The 14,577-nt window shown below is 43.5% G+C and overlaps 1 protein-coding gene across 1 annotated transcript in view; it reads left to right on the top strand.

Annotated features, from left to right (window-relative positions):
- Positions 1 to 14,577, top strand: part of clasp1a (cytoplasmic linker associated protein 1a) — a 155,888-nt gene that overhangs the window by 49,611 nt on the left and 91,700 nt on the right. The window contains exon 8 of the mRNA XM_061840755.1: positions 6,327 to 6,397. Within this exon, the coding sequence (XP_061696739.1) occupies positions 6,327 to 6,397 (71 nt within the window). The remainder of the gene's footprint in view (positions 1 to 6,326; positions 6,398 to 14,577) is intronic.

The following is a 14,577-nucleotide window of genomic DNA, read 5'->3' on the forward strand; positions in this document are numbered from 1 at the left end:
AAAGCCTGGACGATAGTCTCCTTGTCAGCTTGACAAATACAAGCCTTCAATTTAGATATGTTCTTCTGATGGAAAAAGGCAGTTTTAGTACTTGATTTGTTATGACTGTTGAAAGTTAGGTTGTAAGCTGCTAATTTTATTGATTTATTTATTCATACTTATTATGTTATTTCCGGGTTTTTTCGGCAGCATGGTAATTTACAACAAAGCGTGTCGTCGGTCACCTGGTCTGGCCGTCTGTAATGTTATTTCCGGGTTTTTGTTGGGGGCGTTCGAGTACCGATTTTCGTTTGAAAACAAGCAAAAAAAATCTCTAAATTTTCGTTCGAAAATCGATTTGTTTGAAAATGGGGACGTTCGCCAACCAAGGCTTTACTGTACTTGACCAGAGTTTTGTAAAAGTGGCTCAAATCTATTTGTAAGACAGGTCTTAGTGTTTTGCATTGACTCATGTTCTTTTTGTCTTCCCCTTTGCTGTAGCGATGAATGACTGGTTGTTACCACACTTCTACTTACCATTTTGAGACATCGCTAGAGGGTTTAAATTGCCTGACTGTCCATTTGCATCCATGTAGATGTTGGATTTTCGTTTCCAGCTTGACATCCTCTGCAGTAGTCCGTGATCATCCTCACTGGTAAAGGGAAGCATCATGATTGCTGGTTTGTTGCTAACACCAGCCCCGTGAATGTCTGGGGACGTATCCGCCAGTGCTGCTGGTTCGTTTTGTCATTTTTAGTTTTTGGTTGTTAGAATGCTATCTTTTAATTGGACATACATATATTAAATACTGGAATTCGTTGCATAAGTATTACAGAGAGGGATTGTTTTGGGCTCTTACTGCGCTTGGAAAGAAGTGTTTCTGTCTATGTGTTCTGGTTTTGATGGTCATGTACTGTCTCCCGGATGGCAGTAGGACAAACAGGGAGTGGCCTGGGTGGTCGTCCTTCAAGATTGCACTGGTTGTCCTGAAGCAGTAAGAGCTGTGAAGGTTCTCCAGTGTGGGCAGAGGACTCCCAATGACCTTCTCAGTCATTTTGATGACTCTTGACCCTTTGGAGTTCCTTTGTGATTACTTCTGTGCACCTGGCAAACCACGTGCACAGGCAACAGGTGAAGATGATCTCCATGGTGGAGTGGTAAACGGCACAAGCAGTCTCTGGCTGATGTTCTTTCTGAGGATTACCAGGAAGTGGAGTCTTTTTTGTTCCTTCTTAGCATTCCGTGTGTTCTTATTCAAGATCAACTTCTCAATTTGGACTCCCATGAAGCAGAAGTCACTCACCCTTTCTAAACATGTCTCATTGATGAAAGTTTTGTTTTTCTGAATTCTGATGAGCTCCATTGTTTTGCATGGAGGAGGTTATTATCTTGACACCACACGGTCAGTTGCTGCAATTTATCACAGTAAGTGGACTCATCACCTCCTGTGATGCAGCATGCCACTGCGATGTCATCCGCATAGTTATAGTGTAAAGAGAGAAAAGCATTGGGTTGAGCACGCAGCCTTGAGGGGATCCAGTGTCAGTGGTGCAGAGGTGTGGTGGCCAGTCCTGACTCTTTGTGAGCGTTCTGTTAAAAAGTTCTTTATCCAGAGGCATGTGAAGTGAGGTAGACTTGAGGTTCAGCAGTTTCCTTGGCTGTATGGTAGGATTGTGTTAAACGCTGAACTATATTCCACAAAGAGAAAGTGGGCATAATTCTTGTTTAACCAGGTGGGACAGCACTGTGCAGTGCTATATTCACACCGTCTGTTGATATGTTTGCCCTGCAGGCAAACTGGTCTGGATCAAGCTGGCGGTGATGATGGTCATGATATAAGCAGTTTCTCAAAACACTTTATCACCACAGGTATCGTTGAACTTGGTTGTGGTTGGTTGTTGTTGAAAATCATGGTAAAGATTCCAGCAAGCTGATCCTTTAATACCTGCCCTGGGATCGCGTCGGAGCCCATTACTTTCTCTGGGTTGACCCCCCTCTGTGTGCACCTCACCTAGTGCACATCCACTGTGAGGGCGGGATTCCTTGCGGTCGCTGGTGGCAGTGTAGCTGTTCCTGGTGATTCAGTCTCAAAGGTAACAAAGAAGAGGTTGTTTCTCTGCCAGCTCGGCATGCCTTCAGCAGCTCTGGTGCCCGGTTTGTAGTTGGTGGGATGTTGGACTGCCATCCATACTTACATGCTGTTGTTACTGTCCAAGTGGTCATTGATGCCTACCTTGGCTTTCCTGATGCCTTTCTTTAGGTCGGCGCGGGCAATGGTGGTGTGAGGCCTGTCACCAGTTTTGAAGGCGATGTTTGTCCTCCAGCAGTTGCTTCACCCCTATGGTTATCCAAAGTTTGTGGTTGGGGTAGACCCGGTGGCGTTTTTCCACCATGACCATATCCATTCAGGTATTGATGTAACAGTACAGTCTCTGTAAATATAAGGTAATCCCTCATTTTTAGTGGTTAATGGGGACCAGAACACTCTGCAAAATGTGACAAAACTGTGGAGTAGGACCCCCCAATCCCCCACCACACACACACAACCTGGGAATTTTCAAGTATGCATATCTGGGTATCAGAATGATTAAAATATGTAAACAGTATTTTTACTTTACATATTTGAGACTAAGATTACAATAGTGCACATATTTACTTAAATGTTTAATAATAAAATTCTTAATCTTTCCTACAACAGTCGCCTGACTGGTCGGAAACACAAGGGAGACCCAAATGTAAGCACGCACACACACAAGGTTAGAGGTTTTAAGTTCACTTATCTTCAGCATTGTAACATGATAATCGGAAACACGGTCCTTGAAGAAGCACGCATAGCTGTCCTCTTCCAAAAAAGGCCTTTTTCATCCGTTAAAAAATGTGCGGCCGCCATCTAGGAAACGCTTTCTCCATGTACTGACAAGCAGCACCATACAGAGGCATGTTTCTGAGGCTAGATATTTTTTTTATTATTCAAACCAGCCTTTTCTAGTCAAAAAGCCTCATCCTCAAGTGTGAGAAACACAATGCAGGGTCCAACAAGATGAAAAGTGCCCTGTCCGGAGCCCTGGAGGACATCCCAGTAGGTCCCCGCGGTACCCACGCAATTTGCTGCACAAAGTGGTTGATTCCTCTTGATGTGTCCCAAAAAGGAGTGGTACAGTATTGCAACTACCTATTCAAAAAATGCTATCGCTTAAAAAATAACAGAAGTTGTCACAAACACAAGACTAAGATACATATGCAGCCGGTCAACAGCGTGGACGAGACGTCGACAATAAAGAAATGGTTGGGACAAGGGAAGTTGCCATTCGCGCTCTCATTGGTCGATGTCGCGCTAGTCACCAATCAAATGTTTTTTTTTGTTGTTGCTTTGTTGTTCCGCATGTTGTGCTGGGGCCCTGCCTTGTATCAATCCGTGTTGTATCAATCCGCCTCATGTAACTATAGTGCCTGATGTAAACCTATCTGGCTTTTTTTTTTTGGTGGGGGGGTTCTCGGCACTGAATCCGCAATCGGTGATCTGCTCAATAGAGACGGATTATTGTATTCAGGTCCTCGTCCACAAAGATGTCTCAATCAGTACAGTTGAACAGTCTTGCCGCATCCGGATAGTCTTAGTGATGGTGTGGGAGGATTTTTGGATGGGTGTATATGCAGAAATGAATTGGTCGTTGATATTATCAAAAGTGTCTAAGTGTGGTGGAGGTCTGGCCCTGTAGCTCAGCTTGTTGGTACTCAAAATTATGTCCTTTGTGTTGGCTGTAGTCACACACTTTACCTGGTTGAGTTTAGGAAGCACTGATTTTTAACTCCACTTGATTGAAATCCCTGTCAATGTTTTGCACCGCATCTGGATATTGGTTTTGCTACAGGTTGATCTTGTTTTCTGACTGTTTGAGGGCCGAGCTAGCATTATCATGCGGTGGAATTTAAACAACTCTTAGCATGACAAGTAAACTCCTGAGGACTGTAGAATGCTTGGCATTTCACAGACAGATATTCTAGGTCTTTGGAACAGCGGCTAGCTACCGTGTTTCTAAACCAGTTGTTGTTGATGTAAATACACACACCTCCTCCTTTGGTCTTACCGGAGTCAGTAGTCCTGTCGAAGCGATGTGTTGTGAAGCATGCTAGCTTGATAGCTGAGTCTGGGATGGATGAATGTGAGCAGGTTTCAGTGATGAATAGGACATAGCGGTCTCTGGTGAAGAGGTCTGAAGCGTTTTCGTTGGTTGTAGGGTTTCTTCTGTTGCCTAGTGTTGAGTTTACCAATTAGACATTTATAAAACAACAAAAGGACAAAAAGGAAGGAAAGACACCAGTTCAGGTTTGACAGCTCGCAAGGAGAGAGGAGAGGAACTGTCTTGTACAATTCACCACTGCACTCTCTGATTATCCTCTCATCAGCACCTACTTATTTGGTTTCAAAACGCCCTTATTCACATGGATATTACAAAAAGGAGACGGGCGAGCAAAATATAGTTGGAAACAAAGTGTATTTGTTTGTGTGCGTGTGTTGATGTGTGTGGAATATTGCTGAGTACATGTGTGGTCATCATTTCTTTAAATGACAACAGGTGCTCCTGGTTCTAACAGTTCTAATGATTAGATGTTTTTGTTCTTGTGCTATCCTGCTAGGTGGCTGCCACAATATCTAGAGCAAAACATAGTTAGAAACAAAGTGTACTTGTTTGTTCGCGTCCATGTATGTGTAACATTGCTGAGTACATGTGTGGTCATAATTTCTTTAACAGACAACCGGTGCGCCTGGTTCCAACAGTTCTGATGATGAGATGTTCTTGTTCTTGTGCTATCTCCCATTAAGCGGCTGCCACGTTATCAAAAACAGAGCAAAGCATTTCTTTATTGGAAGCAGATGTATGGTAATTATATTTACAATTAATCCTACACCTAGCTAGCCTGCCTGCTTGGCAGCCCCGCTTCTGCTTATGGTCCCTATGGTGCCTCTGCTACCTCCCTGTGGAGAACATAATCCACGAGAGCCGATGTCCCTTGTAATGAACTCCTGGATGATGTATGAACAAGAGGACTCCGCTGTCATACTCATCTCACACAAAAGAAGTTTTAAGAAGGTCCTTGAGGCTCCAGGTGACTTTAGCTCAACAGGAAGCAGTTTGAATGAGCAAAACATAAATAATAAAACTAAGCACTGAAGGTGGAAGCACAGAGCCGCAGGATTTGCACATGCTGACATCTCATACACCATCTCATCACTCCATGTAGTATTCTTCCAAAAATCTTGGGAATCATTCTTTTACCCTCCAATTCCATTCCATTTTCCAAGCCACTTATCCTCACATGGGTCATGAGAGTGCTGGAGCCCATCTTAGCTAACTTCAGGCAAAAAACAGACTACACCCTGAAATGGTCGCCAGTCACCTTTTTCAGATGAGCCTTTACGTTCTTTTCTTTTTTTTTCTCAGCAGTGGTTTTCCCCATGGAACTCTGCCATAGATGCCAAGCTTTACAAATGGCTTTGTTAGCCTTTCTGACTGATAAATGTTTATTTTTTGGGCAGTTGTTTAATTAGTTCAGACCGTATTATTTTGTTGACACTTTTTTAGCTCAATTGTCCATCTTGATTTTGTCAAACTGGTTCTGTTTCAGTATATACTTGATGGAATAGGTCTCTAGGTAGTCAGGCTTCAGTGACCAAAAATCACGATGAGCCACAATTATTTATGATTTAGGAAGAGAAGTAACCGCTTTTTCACTCAAGGCCAAGTATCTTAAAAAAATAATCCCTTAATTAATGAATTTGTCATTTAAAAACAGCATTTTAAGTTCACCTGGGTTATACTTCTTACATTTATATTTGTTTGATGGTCTCAAACAAATTGCTAAAAATATGTTACAATACAAGAATCTGAGAAGGGGACCAATAATATTTCTCTGCATTGGGGAAGGTAGGTAGGTAAATACTTGATTCATTAATGGGAATATTTTCCAGCCGCATTTTTCAATTTAAGTGTTCATACAACCTCTTCCTTCTGTAGCACAGCAACAAATGAGACACAATGCTGATCAAACAATAACTCTGCTGTTGAGATATTGATTTTATTATACACTGCCCCCCCCACACACACATCAGGTGTTGGCCTTTGGGCCATAATTATTTAACGTTTGCGTAACTAAATGCTCCATTTTTCTGTCCAGTGTAAATTCAGTTTTTAGTTTATCTGATACTATTGTAGTGTTATCTCCTCACATTGCTGTGTGATTACGCTTAGGTTTCCTATGCTGTGTATCTTTGCTCATAGTTACATGTTTTTGGATTGTTTTTTTCACATTTTTTCCCAATTCTTATCCTATGTCTGCATCACAGGTTGAATGTAATCTTCAGCAAATTCGACGAGGTTCAAATATCTGGTAACATGATCTCCTCTTCCTGCTCAGGTGAGTAGTGAGTACCTCAAGTTTCTTTTGTTTTGTTTTTCATTTTTTCTCTAGCCCTCTCTCTACCAGTTCCTATGCCATCAATCTATTACCAAGAATAATATTGTCTGGAAACTCTTACCAACCTTCAAGATGAATGTTCAAGAATTTTTAACCACTCGGGTTTGTCCTTTTTTGCCCATGATAAACATCAGGTTTTTTTTTCCGGAAACAACCAGTCCTGTATAAAGTGATGAAAGTCCTCCAGATTTTCCCGGAATTACAGATTTTCATGAAAATTGCTCCGGAAAATTGATGAAAACTTGCCTAAAATTAATCCGGATATTAGTTGACAACATTGAACGAACATGCGTTTGAGTTGGTTGTTGTGCTTTCACGAGCGTAGCCATGTTTAGGCACTAACACTTGTAACAGTAACGCCCCTTCCCTCGCATTCTCTCAAGATGTCGCTTAGTTTGGTGGACTTGACATTAATTTATGTGTTTATTTCATAAACGTTGTTAACTAAAGAAGCCTGCTCCAAAACAACCAGTATTCACCCGGAAACAGGAAATGCAAGTTAACCGTAATGAGCATGTACGGAGCATGTACGAAAGCGCATGTTCATAACTGGTTCACGTAATGCGAGCGCATTTACGTCGAAAGTCATCAACATCATGAGCCATGTCAAAGGAAATTCAGTTTCACCAGGGGTTCCCATTGCGTCGATCGTGAGGCAGTGTGACGGCGTTTAAAAAAAAACAAACAAACAAAAAAAAACAACTATCATACACCTCGTCGCTTGATTCAGGTGTGGCCAATACGTCGAGCGCGTCCACATAAAGGCACGTTCTAGCAAGCCGGCCTCCTATTTACGGAAGTCCTGTGGTGCGTGACCCCCCCCCCCACACACACACACAACAATACGTCACAATTGCCGACAGGAATGTTTGTACCAATGTATCGCTAGCTTGATGTCACGAATGCCGATTATGTTGAACTAAACTTTCAGCATTTTCTAAACATTGCGAGTATAGACTGTTCGTGTTTATTCCTTGACAGGCCAGTACATTTAAATTTTCTTCAGATAGTTTGTCAGATCAGGAATTTTTATTGATCAAAATTTTAAAATACCGTTTTATATCATACTCTACTAATATCAGTAGAAATTCGAAATGATCATTTCTGAGTTTTAAATTTTAGTTTTCCATTTTAGTTATGCATTTGTTTTTTCATTTCTAATTTACAGTTATGTTGTATTAATCCAGTAAGTTATTTTAAGACCATCCCTAATCACACCCGCAACTTTATCTGCGAGCATGACTGACCACACCCATGTTTTTCAAATGTGAGTGACTGTGTGTGTATATATATGTGTGTGTGTGTGTGTGTGTGTGTGTGTATATATATATATATATATATATATATATATATATTATATATATATATATAAGATGGTGAGCAATGTGGTCGAGTGTATCAGTACAACGCGACATAACAACTTTGAGACTTAAACATTAATTGTAATTGCTACAGATCAACTTCTTTAACATGGTTTATTGTACAGTGTAGAAATTCTAGGATATATTTTTGTGTATATTCTATATCTATTCTACAATATGTATAATGTGGGGAAAAGGACAATTTTAGATGTCTTTTTACTGAATAGTTCTTGAGATAAGATGGCATATTTTAAGCACATTTTAATGACAAATGTGATTTTATGTTATCCAGTGATAGGGGAATGGGGGGCAAAAAAAATTTGGGCTTGGCCCTTGCGGAACTTCTGCCCAATTTTGTCTTGGTTAGGATTTGGAAATTAATTTTTGTCTGAATTTTGTTCACAGATATTGCCAGAATGCACCACAGCCATTCATTTTTTCAAAAATTTCCCAGGGGAAAATGATTTTTTTTTTTTTTTTGTATTTGACCTTGTTTGTTTAGATAAGTAGGTCTTAATGCAAATTATACTAACTTTGAGTAAATATGGTTTGCATTGTGCTGTATTGACAAAAACAATACACAAACATATCTGGGCGAGGAAAACTGCATCCTTTTATACCTATCATCACAGACGGTTTTTGACCATGTTTTTTTCTGGTCCCTCACCTAGGACCTTTTTGCCCTTTGTGAACTTCCCACATACCAACAGGGAAAACTGAGCTCTGTATATCATTTGGACACACAAATCCCTCCACCACAATTAGGTGATTGCTCAGAGAGGGGAAGGAATAACTTATCTTTTCCAATTATGAGCACAGTGGCTGAAATATTTACCGTATTTTACCATTTTTTGCACTGAATATACTTCCAAAGGTGCTATTGACCTGAGAATGTCCCTTGTTGGGAACAACCCAAGTAATCCATACATTAAAAATGTAGAACAGATAAGATCAGAATTTAAACTGTAAAAATGTGAAATAAAGCAGCAGAAAAGTATTCAACAATGGAAGAAAGGGAGATACTAAAAGGTATGGAAAGCCAAGAACAGGTAAAGTCAATCACTAATCAAACAGCAATCCAGCCCATTGCCAGTGCTCATGAACAGTATCAGCTGGTTCAGTCCTAAAGGATATCTTGCAAAACGATTTCATTGCAAATGTGTGAGTCAAGACATATCTCATGATGTGTAAGAGCAGAAAGCTGTCTCAAACCATCACAAAGTAAATGTTCCAATACATCATGATCGTTTTGGTTACAGGTGCATATCTAACCTTCTATATGTTCAGTGAGCATGACTGGGACAAACACAATTTTAATTAACTTGGGGTTACAGGTGCATATCGAATCTTCTATATGTCCAGTGAGCACGACTGGGACAAACTCAATTTCAGTTAAGTTGGGGTGTTATGTTAAGGGTAAATAAAAAAGACTACAATGATTTGCAAATCATGTTCAACCTATATTTAATTGAATACGCTACAAAGACAAGATTTGAAGTTCAAACTAAACACACACTAATAATTTATTAATTTGGACCCTTCCTCGAGCCGTCACCTTATTGTGGTCGAGGGGTTTGTGTGTCCCGATGATCCTAGGAGCTACGTTGTCTGGGGCTTTAAGCCCCAGGTAGGGTCACCCATGGCAAACAGGTCTTAGGTGAGGGACCAGACAAAGTACGGCTCCAAAACCGCTATGATGACTACAAAAATTTAATCTTTGTTTCCCTTGCCCGGACGCGGGTCACCGGTGCCCCCCTCTGGAGCCAGGCTTGGAGGTGGGGCTCAAAGGCGAGCGCTTGGCCGGGCACAGCCCGAAAGCGTAACATGGGTCCCACTTCCCATGGGCTCACCACCTGTGAGAGGGGCCTTAGAGGTCGGGTGCAATGTGAGCTGGGCGGTGGCCAAAGGCTGGGACCTTGGCAATCTGAACCCCGGCTACAGAAACTAGTTTAGGGACATGGAATGTCACGTCTTTGGCAGGGAAGGAGCCTGAGTTGGTGCGTGAGGTCGAGAAGTTCTGACTAGATATAGATATAGTCGGACTCACCTCTACGCACCAATTGGGCTCTGGCACCACTCCTTTTGAGAGGGGTTGGACTCTGTTCCTCTCTGGAGTTGCCCACGGGAAGAGACGCCAAGCAGGTGTGGGTATACATATTGCCTCCCCGGCTTGGGACCTGTACGTTGGGGTTTACCCCAGTGGATGAAAGGGTAGCCTCCCTCGGCCTGCAGGGAGGGGGATGGGTCCTGACTGTTGTTTGTGCTTATGCACCAAACAGCAGTGCAGAGTACCCACCCTTTTTGGAGTACTGAGAGGGAGTGCTGGAGACCGCACCCTCTGACGACTCCATCATTCTGCTGGGGGACTTCAATGACCACGTGGGCAATGACAGTGAGACCTGGAAGGACGTGATTGAAAAGAACGGCCCCCCCGATCAGAACTCGAGTGTTCTGTTACTGGACTTCTGTGCTCATCACGGATTGTCCATAACAAACACGATGTTCAGGATGTCTACCTGGCACCAGGACACCCTAGGTCGCAGTTCCATGATCGACTTTGTAGTTGTGTCATCGGACTTGCGACCGCATGTCTTGGACACTCTGGTGAAGAGGGGCGGAGCTCTCAACTGATCAGCACATGGTGGTGTGTTGGCTCCGATGGTTGGGGAAGATGCCAGTCCGATGTGGCAGTATTGTGAGGGTCTGCTGGGAACGGCTGGCAGATTCCCCTGTCAGAAGGAATTTCAACTCCCACCTCCAAAAGAACTTTGCTCACGTCCCGGAGGAGGCGGGAGACATTGAATCCGAGTGGACGATGTTCCATTGCTGAGGTGGCTGACCGGAGCTGTGACTGTAAGGTGGTTGGTGCCTGTGGCAACCCACGAACACGTTGGTTGACACCGACAGTGAGGGATGCTGTCAAGCTGAAGAAGGAGTCCTATCAGGCATTTCTGGCCTGTGGGACTCCTGAGGCAGCTCATAGGTATCGGCTGGCCAAGCGGAATAGAGCTTCGGTGGTTGCTGAGGCAAAAACCCGGCCGTGGGAGGAGTTTGGTGAGGCCATGGAGAATGATTTCAGGACGGCTTCAAGGAAATTTTGGTCTCCCATCCGGCGTCTCAGGAAGGGGAAGCAGTGCACCGTCAACAGATAGTGGGGACGGGACGCTGCTGAACTCAACTGGGGATGTTGTGAGTCGGTGGGTAGAATATTTTGAAGACCTCCTCAATTCCACCAACACGCCTTCCCACGAGGAAGCTGAGTCTGGGTGCTCTGAGGCGTGTTCTTCTATCTCTGGGGTTGAGGTCACTGAGGTGGTTGAAAAGCTCCTCGGTGGCAGGGCCCGGGGGTGGGCGAGATTCGCCCGGAGTTCCTAAAGGCTCTGGATGTTGTGGGACTGTCCTGGTTGACACGCCTCTGCAACATCGAGTGGACATCAGCGACAGTGCCTCTGGCTTGGCAGACTGGGGTGGTGGTCCCCCTTTTCAAGAAGGGTGACTGGAGGGTGTGTTCCAACTATAGTGGGATCATACTTCTCAGCTTCCCTGGTAAGGCCTACTCTGGGGTACTGGACATCAGGATCCGTCGGGAAGTCGAGTCTCGGATTCAGGAGGAGCAATGTTGTTTTCGTCCTGGCTGTGGAACAATGGACGAGCTCTACACCCTCAGTAAGATCCCCGAGGGTGCATGGGAGTTTGCCCAGCCAGTCTACATGTGTTTTGTAGACTTGGAGAAGGCATTCGACCGTGTCCCTTGGGGAATCCTGTGGGGGGTTCTTCGGGAGTATGGGGTACCGAACTCCTGATACAAACTGTTTGGTCCATGTACGACTGCTGTCAGAGTTTGGTCCACATTCCCGGCAATAAGTCGGACTCATTTCCGGTGAGAGTTGGACTCCGCCAAAGCTTCCCTTTTATCACTGATTTTGTTCATAACATTTATGGACAGAATTTCTATGCGCAGCCGAGGCATAGAGGGTTCCTGGTTTGGTAGCCAAGGCATCGCATCTCTGCTCTTTGCAAATGATGTGGTTCTCTTGGCTTCATCAAGCCGTGATCTCCAGCACTCATTGCAGTGATTTGCAGCCAAGTGTGAAGCGGCTGGGATGAGAATCAGCACCTCCAAATCCGAAACTATGGTCCTCAGTCAGAAAAGGGTGGTGTGCCCTCTCCGGGTTGGGGATGAGATCCTCCCTCAAGTGGAGGAGTTCAAATATCCAGGGTTCGCACGCGGCCCTAAAAGTCCCTAAAAACCCCTAAATTTTCGAAGGTGCATTAAGGGGCTCCTAAAAGTCCCTAAAATCCGCGAAAACCAGCCAAGCCCCTGAAAAGGCCTTAAATTAAAAAAATATCAAAGGGGGGACCTCTACCGGCAAAATTTTCCCTAAAAAATGAATTAATATTTACGTAAAAAAAAAAAAAAATAGTGATCCGTCTGGTGTCCAAATCAGCCGGAAATTAGTAGTTCTTTCATCGATCCAACTTGTATCACGGGGAAGTGCATTTTTCAAGAAGCTTGGGTTGAAAATAAGGAGTTTGGGAGCTGGGTTCGTCGAGATCCAAAAGATCGGCACATGTTTTACTGCCATCTGTGCAAGCAGAGTTACCAGCTTGAAAAGATGGGTGTCAAAGCGCTGGAGTCGCACCGGAAAAACAGGAAACACGCTGATTTGGCGAAGACTCTCTCATCTTCCGTTGGTATGAATCCGTTTCTAAAATAACAAGATAGTGAAGCATCAACTTCAGGCAGTGGGACTAGCAGTGCATGCGCACTAGGGATCGCAAAAAAACGCGTACTGTCATAACCGGTTTTAACCAAACAGTTCTAGCAAAAAAACGATTAGCCGGTTTTAAAACCGGTACCATAGTGGTGTTTACATAATTGACCCCTCCGTAGAAATTGCGTCATCCGTGTCGCTGACCAATCAGAGGCCAGAGATCTGCATAAACCACGCCCCTTTTTGCCCCAGCCGTTCCCTCAGACAACGTTGCATGGTCCAGTATAGCTTTTGTTAGCATTTTATCGCGTATTTCGGTTCTTTAACAATAGATAAGGTTAATAGGTGTAGTCACGGACTTTGTAATAGTGACGACAGGTATCCTGAAAGGCTAGTTGGTGGAGTTCAATTCGCACCCTTTCCAAAACCGAAGACCCAGGACGAAAAATGTCTTCGATGGATCAAACTTTGTGGAAGACCGCACCATCAACTGAATCCATCTAAAATCAACCAGAACATAAGACTGAGTACGAAAAATGTCTTCCATGGATCAAACTTTGTGGAAGACTGCATGATCAACTGAATCCATCAACCGGAACAGATACGTTTGCACGAAGCTAAGCCCTATATTTGATTTTCAATACATGTCTCATATAAATGAATTAGCAGTTCTTCGCTTGTATAACATAGCTACGTGTGAATGATTGACACACTTGATCTGTGTTGAGCGATATTTTGCGATGATCTGACTGGACAAACGTGTCTCTGTTCGGCGCTCCAGAGCTAAGCTAAACCGGACTTTGCACGAAGGTATGCCCTATATTTGATTTTCAATTCGTCTCATATAAATGAATTAGCAGTTCTTCGCTTGCATAACATAGCTACGTGTGAATGATTGACACACTTGATCTGTGTTGAGCGATATTTTGCGATGATCTGACTGCACGAACGTGTCTCTGTTCGGCGGCTCCCGAGCTAAGCAAAACCGGACTAGCGAGTCTTAAAAACCTTCAACGTGGACCGAGACACCAAGACTGAAGGATGTTTGAGGACACTATAAAGTAGTGATTGTCGTACTCGGTCGGGACTTACGTAGGTTTGGCACTATTTCAAGAATAATTATTGAGGATAGCGCGTGACATTACACAAAGAAAACGAGAGAAACAACTCGTAAATCAAGCCTCGCCTGCTTCTTTTCCTTCATACGGCGGTTCACAAACGGCTATACAGATACAGATACACATACAGATTCTGCACACAAGTGTAATAGGTAACACGAAAATAGGAAACTGTCAATGACGAATTCGTCTTTTGGGTTATAATATATTATATTATGTGGCTTCTCGGTCTTCCTCTGACTCCGGAAAGATCTCGCGCTAATATCAATGGTTTCTCCGTCGATATGCATGTAATTACCATTGAAATACCCCTCGCTGAAATACTTGAAGCCCTGCTGTCTCCTTTTCAACGATATTTCACTGTTAGCTAAGAATGCGAGTGAGAAATCAGATGGTAAATCGGACAGTTTCGCTCTAGTCTTTTCTTGCTGCGCCGCCATTTTTGCTAATTGTTTGTCTGAGGTTAGCACACGTGGGGTGACGTAACTTCAGGAGGCGTGGTTAAGTGCCCTGTACGGAGGGGTCAAATTCACCCGCGGGACCTCGAGTTGGGGTGCGGGGTTCCGCACGGACTGTTTTTGTTGTTGCTCTTCCGGAGTGACGAGTTCACAGAGTTCCCCCCGTTATGTGAGTAGTGTTTTGATGTCTGCCAATAAAACAAGTTTTGTTCCTGTGTCCGTCACTCCCCCTCCGACTACTTTTCTCTGGCGCTACACCATCGATCGTTAATTTACTCCGCGGTAATGGGGTAGTTTGTTTCCAATGTTGAAAAACAAGCTTGTTGAATGTGGCTTTCAACAACGCACTCGTGTAAGTTGAATTTTTGTTATTTTTTTTTTTGTAAAAATGTTTTAATGTTGACATTCTTCTTTCGGACTTTCAGAAAGGGCATGAAAGTATACCGAGCGTTTCCTCGATGCCATGTT

Source organism: Syngnathoides biaculeatus, chromosome 14, assembly GCF_019802595.1.
Source record: "Syngnathoides biaculeatus isolate LvHL_M chromosome 14, ASM1980259v1, whole genome shotgun sequence".
NCBI classification, from domain to species: domain Eukaryota; kingdom Metazoa; phylum Chordata; class Actinopteri; order Syngnathiformes; family Syngnathidae; genus Syngnathoides; species Syngnathoides biaculeatus.